The 16,086-nt window shown below is 38.0% G+C and overlaps 1 protein-coding gene across 2 annotated transcripts in view; it reads right to left on the bottom strand.

Annotated features, from left to right (window-relative positions):
* KIZ (kizuna centrosomal protein) overlaps positions 1 to 16,086 on the bottom strand; it is a 78,630-nt gene that overhangs the window by 43,405 nt on the left and 19,139 nt on the right. For both annotated transcript variants that reach the window (XM_087721902.1, XM_087721903.1), the window contains exons 2-6: positions 11,722 to 11,784; positions 9,491 to 9,653; positions 8,377 to 8,466; positions 4,317 to 4,926; positions 2,870 to 3,107 (exon numbers count right to left, since the gene is read on the bottom strand). In XM_087721902.1, the coding sequence (XP_087578028.1) occupies positions 2,870 to 3,107; positions 4,317 to 4,926; positions 8,377 to 8,466; positions 9,491 to 9,653; positions 11,722 to 11,784 (1,164 nt within the window). The remainder of the gene's footprint in view (positions 1 to 2,869; positions 3,108 to 4,316; positions 4,927 to 8,376; positions 8,467 to 9,490; positions 9,654 to 11,721; positions 11,785 to 16,086) is intronic.

Below are 16,086 nucleotides of genomic sequence, written 5' to 3'. Positions count from 1 at the left end.
CGCTATGTCCAGTAAATGCTGGATCTCTGCCTGCATTAGTTGTCATTTGGGAGCGGATTTGGGAGTGGGCAGCAGACAAATGTCTGCGGAGGAAGGGAGAGGAAATCTAGGGTGAGGCCATGACGGATGGTGTTTAATACTTACATGTCCGTTGTCATCATCTCCAACTGGGTGGCGTATAGTTGAAGGTGACTGCCTATGGGAGGGGACTGCTGGTGGCCACTTATTTCTATGAAAAAAAGGCGGTTGGAAATCCACCCACCGCCCGAAAGGACCTGCAGTTAGCCTGCTGGTGTCTGTCCTTGTCCCTAAATATTGTCCTATTATGGGAGTGATCCTGCATCTGAGGATAAATCCTGCAGAGGTGGTTGGAGGATCTGCAGCCCAAAAGGGCTGCCTACGAAAATAAGAGGAGCTCTTGCAATCGGTCTTCGTGGTGATGGAGGGCAAGACCTTGCACTTGTCCTTGGATTCTATTAAGACCGAATCCAAGGCCTCTCCAAAAAGTTTTCCCCCTTGAATGGGGTGGAAGCAAGCTTCCACTTCGACTTCATGTCCGCCTGCCAGTGGCGGAGCCAAAGCAGGCAGCGTAAGGTCATGTTGGAAGCTAGAGCCACTGAGGAAAATTTGGTGGCATTTAGAGAAGCGTCTGCCAAATATTCAACTGCCGCAATAATTTTATTGATGTCCTGGCGCAACCTAGTGTTGCCAGCTGGCAGTTTAGACTGCAATTTACACAGCCAAAATATGGATTCCCTATTAAAAAAGGAAGAGGAAGATGGCCCATGCAGTGGCCTAGTGGGTCTTGTGACAGGCCTTCTCTGCCTTTTTGTCTTCTGCTTTGAGGCCCTCTAGCAAATCCGCTGGAAGCACCGAATTGGAAGTTAGGGCGACCATGGGATCATCTACGAGAGGAAGCTTTAAAAGATCCTCTATATTGCTCTCCATGGAGTAGAGCTTTTTGTCCACCTCACTGGGATTGGCCATTGACCCAGGCTGCACCCACTGACTCTGGATGACATCCAGAAAGAGTTGAGGGGTAGGTACCAATTCCTGGGGTGGGGTAGTTTCCTTGAAAAGGCCAGCACTTGGATCCTGAGATCCAGAGACCTCATTGCCCAGCTCTGGGGTGCCCATTTGGGTGGATGCTCTGGCTTTGGTTAGGATAGCCTTGAACACTGAAGGTTTGAATAATCCTGAGAAGGTGGGTATGTCAGAAGTTGGATTTTTGTCTTCTGACAAATCTGGAGCCTTCTGTCCACCCTCCTCCACCTCAGACTCCTCACTAACAGCTGAAGAGGCAGGAGATGAGAATCTCTGTGGCTGATCCCTAGAACTGGAGGCGTGAGCCCTAGTCTTAGATTGGCCCTGGCCAATTGCCGAAGGCAATTCCCTGATATATGGCCCATGCAATGACCTCTCTCATCTCATGGGAAAGATTAGGACCCTGGTCCTCAGTTGGACAACAGCTCGTGGTTCTAGGCCTAGGGGACGGAATGTCCTCCTCTTCAAGAAGGGAACAGGCCTCGTGAGCTGAGTCCTCTACCAGGGATGGACTTGGGGACGTAGGAGATGCCCTGGATGGATCGGGCAATAAGTCTAGCTCCTCTTCCTCTGCCAGGGACGGATAAATATCCCAATGGAAACTGGGCAGGGAAAGGCCTGTAGAAGCCTCCACAGGCGGAGAAGGGGCCCTTGCAAGCCTTTGGGCTTTTTGAAATTGTTTTTCCAGGGCCCTTTGGCGGTCTCTCAGCTATCTTTTCAGCAGCCTTCTTAGATTTGGGCTGTTTCCCCTTTGATGGCCGCCCAGCACTCTCACCCTTGCCAGCAGGCCCGGGCCTGCTACGCTTACTGGTGGAAGGACCTGCTTGCTCAATATCCTCGGCTGTGCTGTTCTTGGCTATTGCCAGAGTATTAGGGCACAATGGAAATCTCTTCTCTGCAGATGTACTGTCGATGGAACCTGCAACAAGGCAATTGTAGCTTAAGATAGATCAGTCTCTTCTCTGAAGCTATGAAGAGTGCAAGCAGGAACAAAATGGCATCTGTTGGAAAAGTCTAGAGTGCCCACAGATCCGTGCTAATGATCAAAGCAGGGTATGGCCAAGGCACACAGCCAAACACCCTGCAGCCGCCCTGAGTGTTCTTCCTGGGGAAGGGAGACCTGTCTAGAAGCCCGGAGCAAGGTCGCTGGATTAAAAAACCCTCCCGGTGGCGATCTGCTTTGGAGCCAACAGCAGCGGCAATGCAAACGGACAGAAGAAAAAAGGCACCAAAACTAAATGGCCCAAATGGCCACCGCACAACTCAGAGTGAAAAACGGGGACTATCGGCAGCCCGGAGAGCTCATAGGAGCCTCCGGTGCGAGAAGAAAGTCCTCCGACAGTTTTGGGGGCTCACTCCTCGTGATGGTGCCTCTACCGCGATTATTACGGAAGGCAGCCTGCTCCGTGCATCGGAGAAGAGCTGAGGCAAAAAAAATAAAACTGCTAACCCAAACTACAGAACTAAGACAAAAATAATAAAAGGCTACACAATACTGTTTGGAGAGTCCAACTCTACTGCCCAAGTAGTGGAGCTCCCCAAACTGCATCCTTTTAGGGCAACTGTGTTTTTTAAACTGGCTTCTATAAGGATTAGGTGTGGCTACACAAACTTTGAACTCAGTCCCTGGGCAGCAAGCTGAAATTAACCCATGCTTGGACTCTCCAAGCAGCGCCTAGGAGAAAGTATAAAAATATACTATAGCCCCAGACTAGGTTTCGTATCAGCTCTAAATATATTTAACTGCTCAGATTTAATGTAAGCTGATGTTATGAAATAACAATGTTTTGGTTGTAGAAAATTTGTAAACAGCATTTAGTTTTACCTTAGCTCGGGGCCAGAAGATGAGTGTTCAGTTGAAAAAAATATTTGAAAATATTCTTCATTATTACATATTATGTTGTCAAGTTTGCAATCTGTACTGTTTAGATTTTGTTGTAGTTTCAAGTAATTTGATTCTTCTTCCTCTTCACTCAATGAAACAGTAAGATCAGTGCTGCTACTTAAACTTTTATCTTCCTCCTGCAGTATATTTTTTTCCAAGTGCATGGTGCTCTCCAAAACTGTAACAAAAATGTTTTTTTAATGATTAAATCTGAATATTTATTTATAAACAATTATAATAATGTCCTGAACCTGTCTAGATTATTATTATAAGGCAGAAAAACTGTTTTTAATGTTGTATTCCCCCAAAATATAAAAATGAAACAAGACTAATCTGGCCAAAGAAAAGCACACCAGTTAGTTTATAAAACCACCCACCACAATCAATTTAGGACAAACTATCTCACAATATGCCTATGGAGGAATATTTTAGAAAGCAAAGCACCTTTTAAAATTCTATTTAGAAATTCCCACAATACTTGGAAAGAATTTCAAGAGAACAGGGGTGGGTTCTAGCCAGTGTTATTGCTGGTTGGCTCATGTGCACGCTTTGTGTGCGCGCAGTTCAATAGAAATTGTTCTGCACATGCACAGAACTCCCAAAAAAGATGGTGGCGGTGACCGAAGTGACTGGGGAACTGGTTCAGGGGCGTGGCCAGCCTGGGTCGCTGCCAATTCTGCGACCCAGGCCAGCATAACACTACTGGTTCAGCCGAACCGGGCCGAACCAGTAGAAACCCACCTCTGCAAGAGAATAACATTGTAACAGAAACAGAATATTTTCTTGCAGCTTAATGAGATTAAATTCTACCATCCATTTTAAATTATATCCATTCTGAATTCTCCTAAAAAGAATCTAAAGATGAAATTGCAATTCTTCTGTCAGCAGAACTATAGCGGCTTCACTTAAGATTTCATGAGACAAGAAATGCTTACTTTTTAAAAATTTAACAAAAATCTAACTCAAATCTTGTCATAAACAAGACTGATTTATATGCCAAACAAAATACACATCTAATATCAGAGGTATGAAATCATTAGCTATTTAGAAATGCCAAGTAACTATATATTTCACATGAATAATACTATAATTTAAAAGATCTTTGATTATGTTCTGTTACACCTTTATATACTGCTTTAAATAATAAAGAAAACAAGAGAAATCCCTCTGTAGCTGAGTTCTCAGAAAACAATTCCAAATAAAGCAAGGTTACAAATAAACGAAACATAATGTAAACAGTTTAGTAGTTCCTATTCCTGCATTCCTATTATTGTTTGCCATTCAAAAAGTAGATCCTATAGTTATGGGACAAAATCATCAAAAATAAACCTGAAGGATAGCTTTCTTCCTTTTCTTTAGAAGCCCTGATGGTATATCATCTTTATACCTGGAGATTTTTCTTCTGAGCACTCATTGGAAGAAATAAGTACACCGGGATCACCGATCAATGAAATTGGCTCTTTAGTTTCTTGTTCATATTGTAAAGAATGTTCACGGGTCAATGATTTGCAGGAATTGTAACTTTTCAAACTGGTGGATATGTTCTCAGAACTTAATTTTCTGTGTAGGGGAGGCTTATGTTCCGGGTAGACATTGTTTTCCACAAAATTATCGGTGTCATTATTTGTTATACTTTCCCCTTTTAAAGAAGTTATTTCATTCTCATACGATACGCTGGATGTGACTGGCATTTCTTCACCTTTCAGCAGAGATGTCTTCCCATCTATTTTGTCAGACTTATTTGAGTACTGTAGATCACTATTAGTTTGAACTACACAGCTGTCTGTCATATAGCAGCTCTGTGATGGTTGTCTATAGGAATGTGGGTCAGAAATTGAAAAGCTCTTTTTGAATTCAGATTTCTGCAGTGTGCTGAAATCTTCAACACTTGAGACAGCTGACATTTGGCGGCCCATAAAGATAGTTGCTGTATGATATAGTCCTCTTGACATGGCTGTCCTGGCATTAATTCCTGACTGCCTTGCTTCTGGAACCATCTGAAAAAGAGTTGGAAATCAAGAAAGTATTTTCTATTTTTTCATTGTTATTATTATAGTAGATAGGAATTATATGAAAAATACACCTTTAAAAATTAATGATAATGCATTAAAATTCCATGCCATCAGATTCTCAATGACTCTGGGTGGCTCACAAAAAATTACAATAAAAAATGAAGAAAAACGATGGCAAAGGCAATGAAGTAGGGGCTCTCCACTCCGTTACCCGTCAAAACCGCGCTCGACTAAGCCGCGCCCAATAAAACCGTGTCGCTGACGTCATCAACAGGGTGACAACAGCCAGCGCGGAGAAAGAAGGGTGCTTTAAATAGCGCTTTGAAAGCAAGCTGATTCAACTTAAGGTAAGGGTTAGGTTTAGGGTTAGCTTTAGGGTTAGGTTTAGATTAAGGGTTAGGGTTAGGGTTAGGTTAAGGGTTAGGGTTAGGTTTAGGGTTAGGTTAAGGGTTAGGATTAGGTTTAGGGTTAGGTTAAGGGTTAGGTTTAGGATTAGGTTTAGGGGGGTTAGGTTTAGGTTTAGGGGTTAATTTTAGGTTTAGGGTTTACAGTGTGCTTCTGTCTCCGCGCTGTTGTCGCCCTGTTGATGACATCAGCTACGCGGTTTAGTCGGACGCGGTTTAGTCGAGCACGGTTTTGTGGTGGAACCCTCCACTCCACTGAACACAAGCAGTATATAGCAATGCAACATGTATTGTCAAGTTAAGTTTCATATGTGCTCCGAAGGGGTTAGCAACATAGCTAGCAATAAGTCAGCACACATTGTCAAAGCACTACCTAGAAGAAATTTACACTACAGATGTGCAAATTACTCCAAGCAAAAAAAAATTCACGTTCAGTAGTTTTGATTCATACTTACAATAAAACCTGGTTATTTTGAAAATTATTATTTCAATTTGAAAGTTCTGTGATTGTTATGTTATTTGGGAGTTTAGTTAACTTTCTTTCTCAAGCCCGAACAGCAGCAGTAGTTAGTTAAATTAAAAGTGATAAGGAATGCCAACATGCTGTGGGAGAAAAGTAATGTACACATGTTAGAAGGCCAATTTGGGATTTGACTTTAATACTACAATCAGGGATGACCAAACAATTTCTTTTTGCCACAGTTGTTAAGCAAATATCACAATTGTTTAGCAAACCCATTGTTCACTGTGGGGCATTTTTTTTGCCGAAAAGTGGAACTAATCACTGTTGTCATCAAAAATGTCATAAATTGCAGTCATATGATCAAAAGATTCTGAAAATGGCTGTAAAAACAGGCTGGTTGCCAAGTGCCTGAAATGACTGTGGTCGATAAGTGCCTGTGGTCAAGTATCAATGGGGGAAGCGGAGTAGCCAGCAGAACTTTGGAACTGTATTGTAAGTACCTTGGGAGCAGGGTGGGGGTGTCTATCGTAACTTCAATGGACACTAAGTGACCAGTTTAAGTTGAGAGCTACCTGTATACAGCCAATAGATCTTTCTGATCCTTGGATAGTCTCGTTAACTTCAACTTTAGTGTCTTGCTTATGTTGAGCTTCAGGTGGATTTAAAATGAAAGCACATCAGTGCTAGTTTGATTGATATGTTTAGTTTTGATATACATGTGTAGTTTTGTGCATGATCTTGCATTCTATTAACTTTTGAGTTCTGATTGCATTTAAAAATAAAAAGTCATTTCAACACACATGATAGGGCTATGCTGAATTTACTGAATGATCTTGCAGAATCCTAATAGGTAAACAGCTCTGCCTAGTGTCTAGAATACAAGCTGCAGAGGAAGAATGATCAAATTCTATCCACCTATGCTTACAGAAGTGTTTTTGTTTCTGTATACTGTCATTTGGATCCTAGCCAGCATTTGTAAAAGCTATCATCCTCCTACAGAGGATTAATAAATTTAAGATGAACAGTGAAAGACCACAATTTGCAGTATAATATTGTAATAATCGTAAAGTACTCTATATGGCTTTTCTATATCTAATATAAAATATTTAAAATAAAAACCATTCAGATAAATATTTTAGGTGTCATTATATAAAAATGGACACAGGAAAAATTAGTATTTTAGAATTCTATCCATATTGTTTCATAAATATGTGAACAAAATGAATGTTTATATTGTACAAGTCTACTTAGCTAGGTCAAGGTTGGTGAAGCTCTTTGCTCTGTATATAAGGAAGAATGGTCTAAATTCAAGGTTTCAACACCTTTTTAATCTAGGACCAGGAAAAAAGAAATCTATAACCTCAGATTAACAACTGCTAATGCAATGAAGAAAACCTTCCTGCCACTATTAAACACATCTCCCCCTCACTCACACACACACACATGAAATAGTGTTGCCTCTGTTTCTTTCCTGATAAGAGTCTTAAATACCAAACAGTTAAATGCATAATAACATTTACTGGCAGCAAGACAGCCTGCTTAGCTGATACATAAAGCAGGTAAAAGGAGGAAAAGTTAATTTCTTGGCTGAATGATTCCATCGGTAGCTATAGGGCAAACTAGAAAGTCTTTCAGTAAAGTAGCAGTTGATTCTTCTATCAATCTGCAGCACACATACTCTTCCAAGGAATGCATTAAATATGAAAATCATATCCTGTTATCATCTGTTTCCAGCTTTCAGCCCAGTAAGCTTTCCTTAATGAATGTTGTAGCCTAAGGGACAAGCATGCTGTTGGCTTTTCTGAATAATGGAGTGATGCTACCAATTTTGGCTTATTACAATATCGACTAGCTGAGGGGGTTTCACATATAGTCACAAGTGACTACTCTTGCCAGCATGCTCCAAGTTATTACAAGATGTTTTTAGTCATTTCATCTAAAAGAGCTTTCCTGCTTTTAGGGAAGAAAAACAGTTCTGGTCTTGAACTGTATCATTTATATGGAGATAGGAGGGGGGATTAGAAGGCTGCATTACCACAGATATATAGCAGAATATATTTGAGTATTACTTGTCGGCTTTGTCTGTGGTTTAGGTATGCAATCTTTGCTTTTTAGAGGGAAAATAAAGGTCAAAATGTATGAAATTATAAATTCAAAATATTTCAATTAAAATTTACAAGACTTTGCCACCCTATTTTGAGTCTAGAACTTAAGAATGTTAGTTGAATAGTACTAGGAAGTGAGGGTTTCAATTCATGTTTATTAATTTCACAATGATTTTGCTTCTTACCTAAAATCGTATTGTTTAAATGGCATGTGAGAACAGCAACACAAGCTTTACAACCAATTTTTTAAAATAATGCAAAAACCTTCTCAATTAAGGTAGTTCTACAATCCAATCAGTACCTTCTATTCCACTGATTCAAAAAGAAATATAAACATGCCTGAATTTTCCCATTAAAATAATTGAAAAATAAAGAACAAGGAAAAATAAGGAATACAAACTAAAAAGAAAGAAAAAATAAAATAAGGAAAATAATCTTAAATGCCTTTAGAATTTTTACATACCTGATGTTCAGTAGCATCTCTCATTTCTTGTTTTAACGTATCTTTTCTCTCAACTAACAGCCTATTTTTAATTTCTTTTTCATGCGCTGCCTAGTATATGGAGAGATTATAAATAAACATTAAGCATTCAGGTTGTGATGTAGCCAAAGTTAAACAGATGTGTCACTGATTTCAGAGGAAACCAATTAAGCATATGTTTTTCTTCTTCCTTTAAATTAAGTATTTTATATGATTGGATTGTTTTATGTAGTAATATGTAGTATACAGTATAAAAATTAACATGTTTGAAAGCATTCTGAATGCATTCTCATTTAATTATTCTACATACATTAATTTTAATCATATTGAATGCTGCATTTACCCTACAATGTAAGAAGATGTTATTAATATGAGATGATTAACCAGAAAAAAAGGAAGATTTTACAGGACAAAATTCACATGCCTCCATTACTACATTCTCAGAAATTTAAGATAATCTCCAATTTTAACATTAATTTATTTGGAAAATAACTAAGCTTACATTCAGATAAATACAGTATATAAAATGGAATTATCTAAAACTACACAAAAAGTTTTAGAACTTTGTTAATTGCTTCTTCAGTTTGAAACAAAATTCTTCATTTTAGGTATTATGTACATAACAAACTCAAATGCATAAGAATTATGAATTAAAATCTGTATATTTGGCAAAAGGCATCAAAGGTGATGATGCAGTAAATTCAATATAAAGACCCTCTTCTAAAACATAATGAGCATTTAAGAATGAATTAATAGCTATTAAAAATCACATGCTGCACATGAAACACCAGAGAATCACAGGAATTTGAAATAAAATGAAATGCTAAGAAGCATTTTCAGTATATTCTTTTAGGCCCTGTTTCACTGACTTCAAATTGCATATTTAACAATTAAATTTCAGGCATATAAATAATGTTGCAATAGATATTCAGGACCCTTAAGATCTCCAACCTACCTCATTTCCAAAGCTTTAAAAAGATGAAAATAGCAGCCTACTGCTATCCTTACTTATCAACTTATGTCATGTAAGATTTCCTGAATAGGCAAGTTAGGCTTCAAAGTTATTGTTATTTATTACAGATAGAACACAACATACCTTTAGCATTTGAAGGGACTCTGATCTTGAAGCAAACTTCCTAATGTGAGCTTCAATGCAATCAAATTCTTTTAATAAATCTTGGTTTCGGAGCAGAGATTTCTTCTGCCGTTCACATATTTCATTTAAATATTTTTTTAGATTTGTGTATTTCAATTCAGTTCTACAGAGAAACAAAAAATCAACCATAAACTGTACCAGTTTATTTTTGTAAAGAGAAATATTTTTTTAAATGCACAAAGGTTTTTCAAAATAATATTTAAAGTTAAAGGAAGACAGAACTATAAAAACAAATCGTAATAAATGTTGGGGGGAGGGTTATTCCTTTTTACTTTAAATGTCCAAATTTACTTCTTCAATAGCACATTCAAAACAATAATTTAAAATTTATCCAATGAAGTATAATCCAGTTATAATCTGAGTGTACACGCAGCCCAAGATCATCTCACTTGTCCCTCCTTTTTGTTTGCTTGCATATGTTCAAGGAACAAAAACACAATTGCAAACAGAGATAGGTCTAAATGAATCATCTCTGTAGTAGTCAAATTATATATGCACTCGCCAGACTCCTAAAATAGTATTTGGAGGTGATAAGAATTAAATACACCTTCTTCTTTTGATCCTTTCAACCCAAAATTTCTACAGAACATACTGGTTAGCATCCCTCTGCTATCGTCAAAAAGAGTAGTTATTAAATCCTTCACATAAGGTGTTTTGGATTACTTAAGAGCAATGCAAAACATTTTCAAACTATTAAACACCTGCATTTTTTTTCTAGGCTCACAAAACTGCTTTAGAAACTGCTTCTGTGATTCTACATAGTGACATGTGAGCCTGTGAAATAGACATGGTAGCTTTAACAATTCAAAAAGACATGTTTTGTATCTGTTCCACACATATTTCAAGGAGCCTCTTTAAAAAATTTGCAGAGGCTCACTCTGAACCATTCAGTGTTCTGCAGCTATTTGGTTCTATATCTGGAGATGGGCATATCATATGCTATGCTTCCTTAGGGCAAGTTGCAATTCATAACAGCAAAGAAAATACTTACTTATTAAATAGTCATTAAAATATATGCATGCCACAAGAGAGGCATAACTTTAAGAAAGAATGGGGAGACAAGGGAAACATTCAATGTCAATGTGTTAAGTTACATTTTGGCAAGGAAAATTATTTTTTTATCCAGGATTACAACCATTGGAATCCTATAAGTATCTGATTCTCAAATTAAGATACTGCCTACCTTCTAAAAAGTTTCAACAATACTGTAGTCTTTATTTTAAAATAAGACTCTAGAAATACCAGGAAAATAGGCTGCTAGTATTCTAGGCAAGTGGTCAGCCCAATATATTTGTTATGCTATTTCTGCTGGTCAATTTTATTTATTGTATTCATTCATTCAATCAATCAATTTCTGTAGCTGTCCAACTCAACCAAATGACTCTGGGAGGCTTACAATTCTAAAATTCTAAAGTAATTAAAACAATTTAAAATAATTAAAACAATAAAAACATCAATAAAATAAATAAACAGCAGTTATGATGATTAATCAACTAATAGTAAAGCCAAAAACAGGATCCTTAACACCTTCCGAGGCCTGGGTACATAGCCCAGGTACATAGCCAAGTTTTTAATTATTTGTGCAATGCCAACTGGGGGTGCCATTCTAGTCTTTGAAGGGAGAATATTCCATAAGTCAGGGGCTACAGTTGTCTTCCAGTTCCTACCAGTCAACACTTTGGCTGATAGGATCTGCAGCACGCCCAATCTGGATCAGAAACTCTCGGAAAAAGGCTTATATATAAGGCTTTAAAGGTGACAACCAGCACCTTGAATTGCACCCAGATTTAGAGGTCCTATATGATAACATGAGACATGCTTTCTTCTGAATAGTTGAACTGCATATTCTTCACTTTTCCATACAATTAATTTCAAACATAGTGGCTGATAGTAGTATTTCTATTACTATTTTTCTACATCATCTGGTCTATTTTTATCAGTGGTGACCTAGGTTTAGTTTTTGCTTTCCCTGTGTGCCTTCTCTCCACTCATGTTCCCCATTCCAATTTTCAATATATATGCATCCATAAAAATCTAACTATATATGCCAATTTGCACTGTAATTAATCGTATTGTTAAATAAATTTTAAACATCAATATTTCCATACTATACATTACATAATAATACACAGTAAAATGAATATAACTACATGTTGATTTAAAAAGCTTACATGGAAGTATCAGGTGTGCTGTATTCAAGCATTTTTCTTTCCAATTCCATCCTCTTTGACTCACTAAAACAAACATAGAATGAAGTTACTGAATCTTCTATATACCATAAATGATGTTACAGTACACAAAGAGAAACTATATAGCATTGTAAGGCTTTCAGAGTTTTGAGAGTTGTGTGATATATAAATTTATATATATAAATTTTGTGAGCATAAATAAATGCTCACAATGACCCTAGACTCCTTCCTCCATACGTCTCAAATATTGATATATTACAATTCTTATTTAGACAAGATTATACACTTATGAGAGGTCACAATATCATGACAGATAATGAGTGATTACAGATGAACATTTACTCTAGAACGTGATGGCAAACCTTTTTGGCACTCGCTGAAGTGTCATGTGTGTGCTCATTGGGGCCATGCTCTGCAAAAGCTGGACTTCTGGATTCTAGTGCACACGCATGCTGAATGATCAGCTGGCCGGCACACATGCACAGGTCGGTTCTGCTGCAGGCACAAAAGGATCATGTTCCGAAAAAACCGAACTTTCGGGTTCTATCATGCATGCGTGCCTGACAATCAGCTGGCCGGTGCACATCAGTTTTCAGCACTGCCCCGTGCACAAAGGACAGATGATTGTCGTGCATGCATGCCACCAGAAACCAAGAAGACAAACAGACAAGGCTGTGCGTGCCGGGTGACATGGCTTTGCATGCCACTTTGGGCATGTGTTCCATAGGTTCACCAGCTTTAGAATAATCTTTCAGAAATCACAAAATGTAAATAATATTTATAATATCTACCATGTTTCCCCAACAATAAGACAGGGCCTTATTTTCTTTTGACCCCCGGAATATTTTTGGGGAGGTTTTATTATTTTTGAGGTGCAGGATGGTCTCTCATGGCTGCTGCTATGTTGCATTATTTTCGGGGAGGGCTTATTTTCAGGGGAGTGCTTATAGTACATGTGCTCAAAAGCCCGATTGGGTTTATTATCCGGGAGGTCTTATTTTCAGAGAAACAGAGTAATTTCATAGCACTGGGATCATACACTACTGAAAGATGTCGAATTAAATGCACACATTAAGAAGTCCTCTGGGCCATATGTTATACACAACTGTCTTCTCACGTATAGTGCTATACATTTGCCCTAGTAACCAGAAAATATTTTAACATGTTATTAAGAGTATATCTAGAAGGACAACTATCTGCAATAATAAAAGTAAAGTTACCATGTTGTTTCCCAAATATAACAAAATAAAAATGTGTATCACTGCAAACATTGCAAAACCTCATTATTTTCTTCTTTTTCTTTCCTGAACTATGGCTCCAATAAAGAAAGAGGTAAATAGTGATAACATGAAGGCAGAAAACATCCCTGAAAGCCAATTCTTTATGCTTTTTTTTTAAAAAAAAACACCATTTAATTATAGTTTTATATATAATCTTGGCACAAACTTCAAAATCAGAACATTTTGTTCTAATTTGCTGTCAACAATTTATTTTGAATTTTGATAGTTTTAGATATTGCTCTCTTCTTATGGACATAATTTTATTTAGTTTATTTGATTCATCACTTAATTTTTTATAAGCTGCAAGCTATACTGAAGCCTAAAGAAGTCTTATAGCACTCTAAATTAAGCTACCACACTTGGGCAAAATTGTGATGAACAATAGATGGCAAAAAAGTAATATAGAAAATTATTAATATTTGCTCATATTCTATGAGCTAATAATCAATGCTCATCTGGTTTTTTTGTTATTCTAAATAGTAGATTAAGGGAATTGTAATGATCATTGAACAGTAATGATTGTTATTTAAAGACAATTAAGGCTAACCTAAGCCAAAATATGGAAAAATGGAGAGGGAACATGAAATATACCTACAATGGAAAATTATTGAGATTTAAAGACAGAATCACAAATTTGGGGCATTTAAGGATGCATAATTATATAAATATAATGATGAGAATAGCTGGAAATTGTAACCAGGTCTACATCTCAGCCAAAATAGGTAGGGTGATGGTGGTGGTTTTAAAACACAATTACTATATATGTATAATTCCCCCCCTGTCTTTTAAAAAAAGAGGAAGATATATGTTAAAATTAAATATGTATATTGAAATTATAAATACCAGCAACATAAAATGGAGCTTGCTCAGAAGCTGAAATATAAAAAATAAATGAGATGAAGAATATGAAGTAGAGAAGTGTGGATAGGAGAGAGGAAGGGGAAGTAGAGAAGGACAACAGAGGGAAGAAAGGAGGTAGGGAGGAGGAGGAGGAGAGGGAGAAGAAAGTGATAGATAAGGTACAAATATGGTGTATGGAGAGCAGAAGAGCTAATAATTGTTTAATTGTTTTTGGGAGTTGATGGTAAGACGAATTGAGGTAAACATTTAATAATATAATACGATGTTGGCTATGTAATAGTATGCATGTGGGTTATATGTTATGAAAATGAAAAAATAAAAAACTTTATATATAAAAATGTTCATCTCAGTGTTTTCATCACATACATAGTACCCCTACTTAAAGTCTAATTAAATTTATTATCATATAAAATTTTGTTTGGATTATGATCCAGTGTATATATAAAAATGCTATAAATACAATGAGCAGGTATTTTGTATCAGAGAAAATAAACAGATTTTTATTTCTATTTGTGCTGATGATACAGGCAACATTAGCTTTATTTAGTTATAATTGGAAGTCTCAGTGGAGCTATAGATTTCAAATATAATACAGAAGATAAGTATAATACAGTAACTATTACAAAGAATAGGAATAATGTATATAGAACTGATACATCCGCTTCTTATAAAATATACCTCAACTTTTTTGTCTTTTAAATAAATGTCATTCTTTTAGATTAAAAATAGATAATTGTTGATGTAGGATTACTTTACAGAAGTGTGAAAGAGTCTTCTCTGAAGCAGATGCCTCCTTGAAGCAAGTTATTCTGCTACAGATGCATTTCTCATATAATAGTATTGTCAGTGCATATAAAGGTCATTCCTTTTCCCAAAACAGTGTTGGGTTCCGGATCCCACTGCAACCGATACGTTGCAATGGGGCCCGGCATCCACCATGTGCACACACGCAGCACACGCGCACGCATGTGTACTTACTGCCCACGATGCTAAAACTGCTCGGCTGAGTGTCGTACAGGTGCTGTATGCTCCGTGCACGTGCGTGAAAGCCCCAATCGGCTAAAATACAGGTAGGGAGGAGGGTGACTCCTCCGGAGCACTGTACCGGAACGGTACCTGGTGCTCCCAGCAGGCACCGGTACTCGTATCCCACCACTGCCCCAAAAGTATCTGTTGTGTTCCTCTTTAAGGAAACCAGGTTAGGGAATACAATAGATTTCTCTGCATCAGTTGAGTCAAGCTCTAGTGCTGTGATGGAGAACCTATGGAATGCGGAGCCATATCTGCTAGCACCTGAGCCATCAGCTCCAGCACCTATGTGCACGCCAGCCAGTTAATTTTCGGTCTTCTGGAGGGCTGGGGGAGGCCATTTTCATCTTTCCCAGGCTCTGGAGGCTTTCCTGGAGCCTGAGGAGGGTAAAAATGGCCTCCCCCAGCCTCCCAGATGAAATACCAAACTCAGCTTGGAGGCAAGCAGTATGGCATGTAGGGGGAAGCGTGAGGGGCTAGTACTCTTCAATATCTTCATCAATGATTTAGATGAGGGGAATGGGAACTCATCAAATTTGCAGATGACACCAAGTTGGCAGGAGTAGCCAACACTCCAGCAGTTAGGCTTAAGATGCAGAAGGACAAACTTGAACATTGGGCACTATCTAATAAAATTAAATGAAGATCACATAAAGTGTTAATACCACTTTTTAATGGCTTGCTGAGACCACACATGTAATACTGCATCCAGTTTTGATCACCACAATATAAAAAAAAGTGTTGGGATTCTAGAAAGAGTGCAGAGAAGAGAAACAAAGATGATTAGGGGACTGGAGGCTAAAACATATGAAGAACGTTTGCTGGAATTGGGTATGTCTAGTACCGTGATGGGGAACCCATGGCACACGTGCCAGAGATGGCATGCAGAGCCCCCTCTGTGGGCATGCATGCCATCTTTAGCTGCTTTTCCAGGTTCTGTTGCACAAATACATGCTGGCCAGCTGGTCTGGCGTGCATGTGCACCGGCCAGCTGCTCTCTTCTGGGTTCCGGCACATGCCAACTGGTGCGCATGCCCACGGGAATGCGCAACAGCTAGCTGCTCTCTTCTGGGTTCTGGCACGTGCTCCAGTTTTGGCAGTTAGTGCCAAAAAGGTTAGCCATCACCCGTCTAGTTTAATGAAAAGAAGAACTAGAGGTGATATAATAGCAGTGTTC

The sequence above is a fragment of the Thamnophis sirtalis genome, unplaced genomic scaffold (assembly GCF_051295495.1).
Source record: "Thamnophis sirtalis isolate CommonGarterSnake01/CBP01778 unplaced genomic scaffold, rThaSir2_p1.2 scaffold_8, whole genome shotgun sequence".
In the NCBI taxonomy this organism is placed as follows: Eukaryota; Metazoa; Chordata; class Lepidosauria; order Squamata; family Natricidae; genus Thamnophis; species Thamnophis sirtalis.
Note: the sequence above shows the minus strand (reverse complement) of the source record. Positions and strands in the feature narration are given on the sequence as shown.